Consider the following 14,523-nt stretch of genomic DNA (forward strand, 5'->3'; position numbering starts at 1 on the left):
TGTACAGCACAACAAATGTTCATATAAAAATAGTCATTACATTCATTCCATCTCTAAAGAATTTGATCAATCCAAATTTACGAACAAGTGCACCCAGCTCTAGAAAAAAAAAAGCCTTCACAGGTTCAAAGTGAGAACAAAATGATGCAACAACTCAAATTTCTTAAATTATGTATTTAAATACGTTCACTCTACTGATATTTAAAACCCTTTAAACTGAATCAAATCCACTTGATGAAGGAAATCGATTGAGATAGGACGGTCTCATCACATTTGTGTACAACATATAATGCTAGTCTTAAAAATGGTCCAGAGAGCCACTGATTGTTTGCAACAGTTAAAGCTGCAGCAGCTGTACCAAACAACATCAAATCACAGTTACACACCATATAACGAACAGGAAAGTAAAAGCTTTAGCCTCTGTGTTTCAGTTCAGGACAGTCTTGTTCATGCGTGACAATACACGTCTTAATCACTTTCACCACTCCACTTGATCTCACGCGCAATCTGGTTTAATGGTGAAATGTAGTGCAAAGGATGAAAAGCAATCCGATGGCTCATATGCACTTTGCACCATGCATGTGTCGTTTAAATGGTGTGGCATCATTTCTTTCATTAATTTATATAAAACCGCTCACTCAGGTCTCAACTAGCTGCTACTCCCAATAATTTCTAACCTTTAAAAATTACTGTTTTCATCACCGACCTCGAGTGTGTTGGATAATAATTAATGAGCACACCTAACATTTCTTTACCCTGCTGTGCATAATGCAGGCTGCAGACTGATGCCACTAAGGGTAAAGGTACTGAACACACATTTTCAACACTATGTACACCGTGACTGGACGTTATGTGAGGATGTGGCAGAGTGACTGATATGCAAGATGGTGACCAGTTTAGTATTCTTGTGAGCAAAACAAATTAGTATCAGAGGATCCCTTTCAGAATCTTTTGCCTATCTACTTTTATCTGATCAGCAGCCTTCTTACTCCCTCTTTAGGCATCATACAGAGTAAGTCTTACTATCTTGGCATTATATGTTTGTAAAATTGGACGGATGCACTAAGGCATATTGGACATAGTAAGGGCAGAGGCATCTGCACTACGGGGGTCCTTCACTCCAATGATGAGGTCATTAGTTCTCCGTGTGCCCTCCACCAATGACAAAATATCTCTTTTCTGAACTTTGTGACCTTTAGCTTCCAGCCCCTCCACATCCTCTTCTAAAAACTTGGCTGCAAGAGAGAAAGAGAAAGTGTGAGACAGAAGACGGTACTAACATAATGTTGAGCTAATAAACACAGTAGCTGTGGGATCACAATTAGGTTAAACTCTAATTCTACAAGGACCTAGTATATCATGTTTGTAACCAAGCACGTGTTTTTTGGCTTTTGACTTATGAATGGATTCAAGGGCAAGATTAAGACAAGTGAGAAGTTAGCAGAGGCTCTGATTGAGCCAATGATCATCACTCTGCTGCTCATATACCAGTCAATAAGCTCTGGTAGGTGAGAGATGGACTATTGCCCCTGATCCATGGGCGACCGTGGCTCAGGGGGTTGGGAACCGTATCTGTAACCGGAAGGTCGCCGGTTCGATCCCTGGGCTCTCTGTCCTGGTCGTTGTGTCCTTGGGCAAGACACTTTACCCTACCACCTACTGGTGTTGGCCAGGAGGCACAATATGGCAGCCTCGCTTCTGTCAGTCTGCCCCAGGGCAGCTGTGGCTACAACCGTAGCTGCCTCCACCAGTGTGTGAATGAATAGTGGCATTGTAAAGCCCTTTGGGTGCCTTGAAAAGTGCTATATAAATCCAATCCATTATTAATTCAACCAAGATGATAATTCGTGATTCTACATTAGGATCCCTTTGAATTAATACCAATAGATTCAGGCTACCTAGATTAGCTGGTCACATTTTTCTTTTGTTCTTTAGTGAACTGATTGGAGCCAAATGCTGTAGATTGGTTAGATCTATCTAGAAGCTTTCAGTTAGTAGTTTGTCCCTCTTGCTATAAAAATGGAGCCAGAGGACAAGAATTAAAGTGTATAAACCAGATAATTTTTTTTTGTAACACAGTATTCATCCTCACAATTTTCCCAGGCAATAATAGATATCAAACTGCCAAGCTTCATTCTTTTTTAAGAGCCCGTGCACCAAGTTGCTAGATTACGTGGACATGTTAACTGTGGGTTCATTATTAGCCAGATCAATGGCTGGCTTCAGTTAGCAGCCATCAGAAGGTGTGTACACTTTGGTCATAACAGTTACCAACAATACTCAGTTAAGCTGTGACATTTAAATGAGGCTTAATTCTTACTAAGTGGCCCAAAGTGTGGCAAGAAAATATCATCCCCATCATTACACCACCAGCAACAGCCTGAACTGTTGAGGAAAGTCAGGCTGGATCCATGTCTTCATGTTGCCAAAGTATGAATCTAAATGCTGCAGCGCAAATCAAGACCCATCAGAGCAGGCAATGCTTTTCTTCTGTAGTCCAATATCGGTTAGTCTATGTATAACTAATGAATTGGCTACTGATTCTATATTATTATTCATAAACAAAATTCTCATGGAATTTCCACATATGACCTTAAGATTTAGGGGGTGGGTGTGGCTCAGGTCGTCCACTGATTGGAAGGTTGGTGGTTTGATCATCGGCCAAGTTGCTCTCGATGGATCAGTCTGAGTATGAGGGTGTGTGCGAATGTAAGACATAGTGCTTTAAGGTATAGAATGGAAGCGCTGTGTGAATGTGTGTGACTGAAAGAATTAGGCTTGTAGTAAAAACCACTTTGAGTGCTCAGTCAGAGAAGTGCTATACAAAGTACCACTCCAGTCCATTTATGCTACATCCTACTAAAACTACAGAAGACTGATCTTTTAATCAAGACACTTCGCTGTTCCATGGAAACACTAAACCTCAGCATCTGCTTCCCATTACAGCAGAAGTACCTGCTGCTTTTCCTGCTCCTCCTCTACTTTGCATAGTGTACACAGAAAACACAACCTAAAGACAACGTAAGCAGAGGTGTATGGCGTTATTTTTGTGCCACTATTCTGAGCGCACGTAAAAAAAAAGTTTGCAGGTGCAAGTGTTGTATTTTGAGGAGAAATTTATTTTGAGCAAAGAAAAGCTGAATTAGAGCGAACAAAATTCATTGCTGCGTGCAAAAAATGTATTTCAGTGTTTGCTATTATCCACACACACACACACACACACACACAGTAGCAGCCCCTCTCGCTCAGTTTTTGCATTTGCACTTGCTCGCAATGTTTTGCTCGCGCTCTCAACATTTCTGCCCGTGCGCGCTCAGCTCTTTCTGTACACCGTTATATTTGTGCCACAAAACCAGCCAATCACAGACTTGGATGCAAAAAAATCTGATTGGCTGTTCTGGTCTCCAATCAGCTCGAAATGACGAAATGCAATATCCCAAAATCCATTTCGTCCAAAACTCAAACGAGGCAGTGGCGGAGTTTGAAATATTACTCTTACTGGGTCACAAAATAAACTTTTAAGATATTTTCATGCGAGAATGGTGCTGTGTAAACTTCAAATACCTGCTCGATTTATCAAGGCATCACATATTTGCACAAGTGCTCTCAAAATATAAGTTTATTTTTTTGCATCCAAGTCTGTGATTGGCTGGTTTTGTGGCACAAATATAACGGAAAGAATTGAGCGCGCACAGGCAGAAATGTTGAGAGCGCGAGCAACACAATGTGAGCAAGCGCAAATGCAAAAACTGAGCGAGAGGGGCTGCTATTGTGTGTGTGTGGATAATAGCAAACACAGAAATACATTTTTTGCAAGCAGCAATGAATTTTGTTCACTCAAATTCAGCTTTTCTTCACTCAAAATAAATTTCTCCTCAAAATGCAACACTTGCACCTGCAAACTTTTTTTTACGTGTGCTCAAATTTTTTTTGCGTGCGCTCAGAAGAGTGGAACAAAAATAACGCCATAGAGGTGCAAGGGTACTACAGGACTCTCTGCATGGTGTATATTGCATGTCATAGCAGTAATGGTGAGCCAACACTGTTATGCTTGGATCAAACCTGATAAAAGAGGTTATCAGTAAGAAAAACTCACAGTCCACTAGGAGGGTGTTGGGCTGCAGCTGTGGGTGGAGTCTTCCATATGCTAAACTGTCACTCATGTTTTTACGTGAAGACAAAACATTCATCAGCACCTACGAAGGATCAGAATAACATCAAAGTAAACTTCTGTCAACGTGTATTTCCACATTTATAAGAATAACTATGAATGTTACAAATTCCTCCAGAAATCAAGCAACCTGTGTTATGCCGCTGAGAGCCTTCTCTCCATTGGATGATCCAACGGCCACATATGTGCCACATAACCCCACGGCTGGCCTCACTGCTGTGGGCATCAAGAAGGACATGGGTCTTTTCCCAGGGTGGAGGTTGTTATGCTACAGCCAACCAAAAGAAAACAAAATCCATAAGAAATGCTGCAAATGTGTTAAGAACAAATCCGTTAACACTGAAAGAAAAAAGTCGTAGTTACTGGGTTGGGTGATGAGCTCTGTGTTTTATTAGTCCATGAGAAGTCCAGAATCTGGCTATTCAAAAGGATTCCTGAAGGAGTCACAATCCCACTGCCAAAGGGCTTGTTTAGCGAGCTAAAACAAGCAGAAGTGAGGAAAAAAAGTCTTAACTTGTATTATTCATGAATTTTAATCAACGCTTAAACATCTTTGGGATTGTTTAAATCCCCTACAGTCCTTTTAAAGGGTTGCATACCTCATTACAGACACAATGAGGTCGTCTGGGCCCATGACCATGACTTGGGCCGCTGCTGCACCATCCTCCAAGGTAAAGGTTGTTGTGTAATGCTGGACAGGGAATGCCTGAGAGTCACTGATCATCTCGCGAAGTTGGGAAGCCTGGGATTTACTTGAAGGTTGCAAAAGAAAGGGCAGGGTTCAAATAAAATATCTTACTTAATTAGGCTGTATTTATAAAATATAAAAGGCAGTGGGAGCTGATATCTACCTCAGCATCTTATCAACAATCTCTGGAACGGTGGAGTCATACATGGGATCTCCCAGCTTACTAGCCAGGCCCAGAGATATTTTCACAGCCTGGAAGATTAACGCATAATTAACATATTTTTTTTAATCCTGTCAATTAATTTACTTTACACACATTTAATAGGCTTTGTAAATTGTGCTAAACTGTTTTGCATTACCTCTGCAATCCAGTGGTAGGTAGTGGTCCTCGGCATCTGGCTGGTGATGTTGTACCCTTCAAGGATGTTGAGTGCAGTGATCAAAGCAACGCCTGCATGTGGGGCTGGGGCTGCCATCACGTGGTGTCCTTCAGAAACACCAACAGATCATTAGACAGAATAGATATACATCGGAAATGTGTTCGCCAAGGGCACCAACTCTCATTTCTGCCATGGACTTCTTCACTCTATACACCTGATCTGATCAAAAAACAGGCCAAAGTCTGGTCAGGGGCTGGATTTTATCTAGCTGCAAAACAGAGCCTGAAGCCCGGAGGCGGTGCAGTTCATTTACAGATCGGTTAAATAACAATATGCTGAAAGGCTGTTACGGATTTCGGTCTGATGATACCAAAAACATGTTGCCCAACCCAGCTTTAACCCTTTAACCTTGTCAACTTCAAATGTAACTGGCTGTTACTAAATAAATACTGGAAGGACAAGCTGTGTTCACAGAACTGCTTCAGATCAGTGCTGTGTTCTTGAAAATAGCTGAACTGGTATTTACCCTGATAGGTGATTTCTGCTGGCTTCTGTATGATTGAGCTGTAGTTTCGAATGTCATCCTCTGTGAGCACTCCGCCTCTCGCTTTCACCTATTAAAAAATGAAAGGATAAACTGAAATTTAGAGGCGAGTATTCTTTATCCTGTGTGTTACTGTTACTAACTGGACATTTTAAGAGTCAGGAACATTTCATTTACCTTACTCTTATGCTTATTTAGTAGGGCTGTGCGATATGAAGAAATATATTGGATGACGAAATGAAAACATCTATCTTTTGAAATTATACGCTATCGTTGTTTCATGTTGTCGCAAAATACACTGTTAATACCAGCATAGCCCGTGAAGATGAGGCAGAACCAGATAGCTCCAAACAGAGAGATCAGTCAAAACAAATCGAGGACATTATTCCTAAACAAGAGGCTACCTCTGTAGCATGGACATGGTTTGGTTATGAAAAGTCTGACACGGACTAGAAAACTATGCAAATTATGCCACAAACCGATCCCAACACGGACTCAAACACGACAAACCTCGTCAACCACCTATGCAAGAATCACATGAAAGAGAATGGAGAGAGTTTACGGATAAGAAACAAAAAAGAGGCATCAGGTGCTCAAAATAAACCCTAGACTCAAACGTTAGAACAGGCTTTCCTCTGCAGCACGCCATGTAATAAATACTCACAAAGAAAATGGTAGCTGTTACAACTTATGTCTAAAAATATATCACTTCATGCATCGGTCAAAACACTCGACTCCAGGTACATGACGCCCAGCTGAAAACACTTCACATAAGTCGATTTGCCAGAGATTCACAGAATTTACAGAAAAAGCACTATTTCTATATATATATATATATATATATATATATATATATATATATATATATATATATATATATATATATATATATATCGTTATTGGGATGAGAAATATCTTATATTTGGTAATATCGCACAGCCCTATTATTTAGAATCTCAGGATTAATTTAAGATTGTGTAATTTATGATTTTGTTTACAGAAAAAAGTAAAAAACAAACAAACAAACATTTGAATAGAGCTGGGCGATAGAACGAAAACGATATGTATCGCGATATAACTTTTCTCGATAGAAAAATTAAACTATCGCGATAGACCTCGCCGCTCTTGTCCTCTTAAAAAAAAAGAAAAAAAAAAGAACAGCCAATCCAAATTAAGTAGCGCAGAGCCGAACCAATCACAGCCACAGCGTCACGTCACGTGACTTGTTACGTACAGTGTAAGTGCCAAGCCGCACATGTGTATTTGTTTGGGAAGCAGCCAGCCACCCTACCGCCAGGGTAATTAAGGAAAAGAGTGAGCCGACTAGAGAAATCAACCGAGCGTGACCGAAGGTTACCGAAGAGAAAACAGATGATGGTTCCAATGCCGGAGAGATTGTCGAACGGAAGAGACAGAGAAGTTCCGTAGTGTGAAGGTATTTCGGCTATTTCAAGTCTGACAAAAAACAGAGTAGCGTGCACTGTAAATTGTGCTGAAAGCAAGTCTGGAAATACAATAAACTGGTGCATGCGCTACGTCCACACGTACCCAGGTATTTTTGAAAACTCAGATTTTTCTATGCGTTTGCACCTTTCGTCCACACGTAAACGGCGTTTTTGGTCACTGAAAACGAAGATTTTTAAAAACTCCGTTTTTGCATTTACGTGTGGACTAGAAAAACGGAGAAAACGCAGCGTCAAAGGTGTGCGCCACGTTATTGTTTCGGTGAAATGAATTTCTACAATACTGTTAATTCTACTCTCTGCAGTGTTTAAATGCTTACATATACACACAGTTACTGTCCGTCCACACATACGACTCGGTTCTGCTTCTATGCCCCAGCTTCGTTTACTATTTCCCACTGATGCTTCTAGACTTCTGATTGGCCAACATTTCTGCACGGTTAGGAATCTAGCGCCACCTGCTGCTTTGGCATGTTCATAGCAGCGTTTTCCTTCATTTCTGCCTTTATGTGTGGACAGGATTATTTTTTAAAACGAAAACGGAAAATCTCCGTTTTCATAAATACCCGTGTACGTGTGGACGTAGCTTCAGTCTCTGACTGGAAGCGCTAATTCGTCATTCGGCTTTTGTCAGACTAAAGTAACTGTTAAAACTGTTTGAAAAGCTAAGCTATACAACAAGGAGAGATTGAGAATTTCCTTTTAGTTCTCAGTTTATTTGATATTGACAAAAGTTAGTCAGTTTTGTCTGTTCTTCTGTAAAACAAACTAAGATTTATTTTTAGAATTAATATTTTGTTTTTAAGTGGAATTGACAATTTAGTCTGTTTCGTTTGTTCTATTTTGAAACTTAAACGCTTTAGCGGCTGCCTTTTGTGTAGTTTGCAATATTTGCCTTTATTTATCTGAAAAAGTCTCATGTTCCTTAAGTACATCTACCCTGTTGAATTTATTATGGGAAATAAATATTTAAATAAAAACAAGCTGCTGATTATTTCACATTTTACTTGTGAGCAACGGCACATTTAAATCTTACAAATATAGTTATTTGGCTTATATCGTGATAGATATCGTTATCGCCTGAAATGAAAAAAACATATCGTGATATGAAAAAAATCTTATATCGCCCAGCTCTACATTTGAAGACTGAAAATATCAGGTCTGGTATAACCTGCTGTGATGCCTGCTACCCCACATGTTAAAAAAACAAACAAAAAAAACCCCCAACAACTTATGCTTAATTAGAGAACTCATATTCAAATTTCATTGCAATGAATTATTTTATTAAGCTAGTGCTGCTTGGAATATCATTAAATCTACACCAGTCACTGTCACAATAATTGCGTGTAATGATTTTCTGTTGTGAGATCTGTAATTTTTAGCCCAGTCTCAGAGCAAAATGTGAAACAATCACAAAAAAGCAATTTCTGTCATCATCCATCTTTGTTGACCTGAATCATGACATCACTTATATTGTTCAGACAAAGTGGGGATGGATCACCTTGGCAACCAAGAAATCTGCGCTGTAAAAGAAGTAGCAACTGTTGCATCTTATTTTTGTTAAACCTAATCCACTAGTTTTTAATCCCCAGCTCTAAACAAGTTCTTTAAAATGTCTAATCCAGTTCATGTTGATTTTGTGTAGATTTACACACACCAAAAAGTACTCTTTTACACAATGTTCATTATTTTACTGAAATGTAATGCAGTATTTTACTCACACAGTTACTCACCGGAGAAAGTAATTTGTTACACTACTTGTTGCATTGCTTTCTAGTTATTATTAATGAGGACACACCTATTACTACCTACCAGATGCTTGCAAAGAGCAAATGCTGTGGTTTGCATTTTGCTCTTCTCAGAAAAAAACGTGCAGTAAAGATAAAAGTCGTCTCAACATCTCCACTCCTCAAAGAGTGGAGACCGCTCCATCATTTCCCTTCTGACAAACTGAAATCAGCTGATTGCAGCGCAAGTGTACAGGAAGAAAAAGGCATATATTTTTTGTAATTACTTACAGTTATTAGCGCAGCGATACCTGTAAGTAATTACTGGACTAACTGTACAAATAACTGTAATGTTATTACTGAACCTAGACCTTTACTGAAAACTGTTACACCCAACAGTGATGGACACGTTTCAGGACATATGAGGCAAGACTAATGAAAAATTATGTTCAGGGGCCTAAAAGTAATAGAAATTATTGCCCAGGAACAGGAAGAAGTAGATTAGAGGTCATGGCTATCTCATGAACTGCTATGAATATTGAATACTGCACTAAATATTTTTGTATTTATGTAAGCTTTTTCTTATATGTTTTAATTTTGTAGACATGAAAGTACTTCCAAAAAGAAGCAATACTTCTAGTTTATAAAATGTGTTTATTTTAATCTGAAGATAGGTAGTCGAGAGTCACAGTGAAGTTGAATTTCTCTGAAGCCTTATTTCCCCGAGTCGTACAGGGAACAAGAGGGCAAGTATAACAGTGACTTAGCATAGGAGAGGGAAAACGACTCGCCACTGAGACTATGCAGGATTCATGACCACTTACATAATCACATCTGTAGCTTGGTGAAAAAAATGTTTATCCTTACTGCAGATGCCATTTTCTGAGCCACATTTCCACTATAGAACTCTGATATCCCTTTAACAGCGACAGCATCGAGAACAGCTGCTAAATCGAGGCGTCTGGTGAACTGTCCGGTGAGGGGAACCTGGTCTTTGGGTAGGAATAAATCCCGAAATGCAGCCGACATGTTTTGGCTCTTAACATTTGCCAAAGCTTCAGCTGTGAAGAGAACAAAAGGGAGGCAGATGAGATAAAAAAAAAAAACACCCCCACTGATTTCACACCAAGCAATTTGTTCTATATATTACCCTATACTTACCAAAGTCATGAGTAACGTTAAATCCATTTCTGGCCACATCTGCTGCCATGGCAACGACATCTTTCCAGGGGATCCTGTTGAAATCAAAGGTCATACAAGTCTGCCTTCTTTTACAAATATGATATGTTTCATACAGACACTCCTCATTTTCAAAGAGTATATTTTGCCAAATTGAGAAGCCACATTTTCTCCCTAAACGGATCAAACAGGTTAGCTCTTAACAGCCGAGGCCTCTGGATCAGGATAATTACACAGCATTAGAGTAACTGCGGCTTAACAATCTGACAAAAATAAGCTACTGGCTTTTCTTTAAACACAGCTGGTGTACATTCACAATGAGTCACTGCTTAAGTTCTGAACAATGAGAGAAGCACAGTCATTGTCAACAGCTCAAAATATCAGTTTTTGCTATTCTTGCCTTAAAAGAACAATGAAAGAAAATGATTTGTTTCATTGAGGAGTGTCACAAACAAAGTGAATTAAACAATAACCAAGAAGAAAGGAATGCAGATAATCCAGAAAGCCGCAACTATTTATGGCATAAGAAGAAAGGACTGCATGATATGCTGTTTACCTGCCATAGAGCTGGTGTGCCTGATGCAGCCCACTGAGCATGCCAGGAACTCCTACCAGCAAGCCATTCTGAAATGCCAATGCAAAGTAAACAGTGCATAAATAATCAAAAGAGTGACAAGGCTCTCTGAGCAACCCCATATAGGTATAATAAAGAGTCCTCCAGAGTAATTCCTTACATTATCTTGAAGGTCTGTCAGCAGCATCTTCTCGTCGATTGCCGATGGTGCTGTCTCTCTGAAGTCAATGACCCTTGTCTCATTCTTACGGATGTCGTGCACCAACATAACGCCTCCACTGATCATCAAAAGAGCAAAAAGTGGTCTTCAAATTCATACTTAATGGTGGTTCTGCTTAGCAGAGATTGATCTGTTCCTATAACTCACCCTCCAATACCAGACGTGTGAGGGTGCACAATTCCCAAACAGAGAGCAGCGGTGATGGCGGCGTCAACGCTGGAGCCCTGCTTTTCAAGAACGTCAAAGCCCAGAGATGTACACTGAGCCACATCTGTCACCACTGCTCCTTGGTTAAAGACCTTGCAGTAGACAAAGCAGAAAGGGAGAGAGGCAGTTAAAAAACATTCAGAATGACAGAGGCTTGCATGTAAGGAGGCTAAGAAGCATGTGGAGTCACCCATAATCCTATAATAACCCATACTTATTTGAGTGAAGCAACAGCATTGCAACACGACTACAGAAAAATGACATGCAACCCTACCTGTGGATCTCCAAAGTAGATCTGCATGATGAGAGCCACAGTGACTCCTGTAGCAAAGGTGAGACAGGCCGTGATGATGACTGTCAAGCCATCTCGCTGGCAGGCACATTCTTCTGTAAAAGGGTCTCTGTTGGTCTCCTGCAGCGACACAGCATCATGGCTAGCTAGGTCTGAAGCCGAGGAGGGGAGGCGCTGGAGGCGAGCCGACTTCAGAAACAGATCTGGGTCTGAGACACAGCACCACCATACCAAATGCTATTAGTCAGCAAATCACAAAAAAAGCTCCCTTGTAACCATGACTGTGTGTGAGATAAACGATTTTCTTTGATAACTTCTGTCTGACCTGTATCTTGCTCACTCAGGACGTTGTCATCATCCTTGCGGGATTTCAGGGTATTTTCCCCAGACACGTCATCTTCTGGCAACCTGGGGAAGCTGGTGATGCTCATGTAGTCCACTGGAGAGTAAGCGCTCCCCAAGGTTGTCTCTGGATTGGCATCTTTATCCACCACGCTTCCACTCGGGTATCCGGCCACAATTTCTGGAGCAGCGTTGTGCATGACTTCTACGTACTGTATCTTTATCTTTGAGGACCTAATGCAGGATATCCATATTCACTGTCCCACTTGTTCCTTGTCTGGGATAGTAAGCCACACACATGCTACTATTATCCACACTAAAACACAAATAAATCACTAAAATATACCTTTATGGACCGCTAGTGTTGCTGTGGCGCTGGAGAATGACCTCATCTGCTTTATCTTTAATGTCCCAATAAATCACAGTTTTCTTACCGTGATCTGTAAATCTCTAGTGTGACATTGGCACCCTTACAAAAAGATCACAGCAGCCTCATTTGTCCTCCTTAGGGGAATGTTATTAATAGGCCAAGACGCGGATGTGTAGCTCCAGTGATGGTGCATTTTCTACAACCTGCAAAGACGAGAAACCACGCAGAATAACTAGTTTTTGAGGATGAATTTCCTTAAAGACGCACATGTTCATAACCATGCTTATTATGTATCTAAACCCTCGCGAAATATGGCTTAATCTAAATATTTTCATGCTTGCCTATAACACACACAGACACATAAACTATTACTATTGCAGAATAACAGCGTTATTGCCGGTTAAACACGGACCTTCCTCCCTCCGCGGCGCCTCCACCACCGCGATGCCACAAGCTAGCACATCTCCTTTTTTAAATTCAGCTACAAAGCGCTCGGAGCTCGGCTAACGTCACTTACCGTCGTTGTAAGGTACCTCCAGTCAAATAATACCAGTGATACTAAAATAAAAAGTCGTTCCCGACTGGGTTGTTTTGGATTTTTAAAAGCAGCAGGTGAGCTGAGGTGAACGCAGCTCCGTCGCCAAAGCTGAATCACCACCGCGCAGCTCTGGGAAGCTAGCTTCGTGTTACAGCCCACACCAAAGCCCCACAGCTCAGGATAACCGGCTGGACTTGTTCGGGATAAGGGTGTTTTAAATATACATGTGAGTGCGAACTAATAACCGAGGGAAGCTAATAATTTAAATAAATTATACTGTAAATAAACATTATTAAACAATTATTAAATTATTCGTCGACAGTCCCCCTACCAATATTAAACTTACTTAGATAGCGTTGGGGCCTCGAACAGCTGAAGACCATTAATCCAGTTCTGTTTTCACAAGGGTCGACCATAGCACACCGTCCACCTCCACCCTGTGTGTTTGTGAGCTGGACAAACAGGTCACAGCAGGTGCACAAAAACCTGTTCTACTCACAAAACTTCGGTCCCTCCCATGAAGCCTTATTCTATTCTTGTTCCTCCGTCTGTGAAATAGGAGGCAAGAGACATGAAATTACTTCAGTGATAGAGTTGCAATAGTGGCCTGCCTATGCCATCTCTTAAGGGGAAATTCCTCTGTTTATTTCTTTCAAAGCAAAGCGTCTGGGGCTAGATTGACTGTGATTGGGGGGGGGGATCTTATGCTTCATATTAAAAACAACAACAATAAGCCTGATTAAAAGAAAAGTAGTCCAATTAAGGGCTAAAATAATCCATATTTAATACATATGTTAAAACAAGGACACTAAGGATATGAATCAGTGTTGAAATTGTGTAAAAAAAAACATTTATAACGCAGTTTATGGATGAGGTATGTGTTATATGTTTATACTTTTGTACTGTGCATTACAAAATTGATATTTACATATAATGATTTATTTTAAAAAGCAATACTTTTGCATAAGTGTAGTTAAATAGTTATAGATCAATGTGTAAAGATCTATGTATCAACATAGCATGAATCAGTGTGTTAAATGGGCATATTTAAAAGTGGTACTGTTATTAACTGAAACCAGTATAGAAGATGAGCTAGACAGGGGTATGAATTAAAAAGGATTTGCTTCCTCCTGCTTCTTTTGAACTGGAAATGGTCAACATTTTCTTTTTCATGTGAATATGATGCTTTCAGTTATTATTTTATATGTATGAACATTTGTTACTTATATGTTTGAAATAAAGTTTTGGTTGACTGATTGAAGAACCAAAGTTTTACTGTGGTAGATCAGTAGGAATATACCAAATCCAATAGTGGTAGAGGCAAAGGGGTAAAGAACTTACCTTGAAAAATCTGACAGATTTCAGAAACAAGGTGCAGAGGAAAACAAACAAAACCAAATAAATTATATTCACCAAGCATGTAAGCTGCACGCCAGGAGATTATGGAGGTCAGGTCGCTACTTCAGTTTATTCCTCTTAGTCTGTGGTGTAAGTCTGTGTGTTTTTGCGTCATTTCCTGATGATAAATGAATCCCATGACCACAAATGAAATGGGATTTTGTGTAGCTGCTACTCTGGGACTACCATTGCTTATAAAGTGTTGCCTTGAAACCTGATATTTAAAAAAAAAAGAAAAAAACAGTGTCAAATGCAAAGCACTCATTATACCATCACGCCCCTAGCTTCAGGCTTCACAACAGAGAATCCATATGCATGTACAATCAGTGCACATTCTCTGTGCCCAGCAAACACATACATTTAAAGTCATCCTGACCTAATTTTCCACTAACTGAAGTCCCCTTTCTCGAGTTACATTTTATCTGTGTTC

At 40.1% G+C, this 14,523-nt stretch overlaps 1 protein-coding gene across 2 annotated transcripts; it reads right to left on the reverse strand.

The window, feature by feature from the left end:
* Positions 1–381: 381 nt before the first annotated feature.
* Positions 382–13,198, reverse strand: ggt7 (gamma-glutamyltransferase 7). Of its 2 annotated transcripts, XM_085344565.1 has the most exons (17): positions 13,042–13,198; positions 12,134–12,360; positions 11,771–12,021; positions 11,428–11,654; positions 11,094–11,245; positions 10,887–11,004; positions 10,709–10,776; positions 10,135–10,208; positions 9,841–10,034; positions 5,766–5,853; positions 5,219–5,346; positions 5,023–5,111; positions 4,771–4,923; positions 4,535–4,649; positions 4,302–4,439; positions 4,097–4,196; positions 382–1,235 (listed from the first exon to the last, which is right to left on the reverse strand). In XM_085344565.1, exons 3-17 carry the CDS (start codon positions 11,985–11,987, stop codon positions 1,063–1,065), a joined length of 2,034 nt encoding a protein of 677 aa, XP_085200691.1. In that variant the 5' UTR covers positions 11,988–12,021; positions 12,134–12,360; positions 13,042–13,198; the 3' UTR covers positions 382–1,062. The 2 variants fall into 2 exon arrangements, with proteins under 2 accessions (XP_085200691.1, XP_085200693.1); XM_085344567.1 differs by lacking the exons at positions 12,134–12,360; positions 13,042–13,198 and having other exon boundaries at positions 11,771–12,058.
* Between the last annotated feature and the right edge of the window lie 1,325 nt (positions 13,199–14,523).

The sequence above is a fragment of the Diplotaxodon limnothrissa genome, linkage group LG20 (assembly GCF_057381915.1).
Source record: "Diplotaxodon limnothrissa isolate DT_005_m linkage group LG20, D_limnothrissa_male_GT1.1, whole genome shotgun sequence".
NCBI classification, from domain to species: Eukaryota; Metazoa; Chordata; class Actinopteri; order Cichliformes; family Cichlidae; genus Diplotaxodon; species Diplotaxodon limnothrissa.

What these genes read in the sequence shown, in the direction of transcription:
- ggt7 (XM_085344565.1), bottom strand. Translation starts at nt 11,987, where the DNA reads ATGCACAACGCTGCTCCAGAAATTGTGGCCGGATACCCGAGTGGAAGC. An exon ending in CACACGTCTGGTATTGGAGG is followed by an intron (nt 11,005 to 11,093) that starts GTGAGTTATAGG and finishes TTTGATGATCAG; the next exon opens with TGGAGGCGTTATGTTGGTGC. An exon ending in TAACGTTACTCATGACTTTG is followed by an intron (nt 10,035 to 10,134) that starts GTAAGTATAGGG and finishes TTCTCTTCACAG; the next exon opens with CTGAAGCTTTGGCAAATGTT.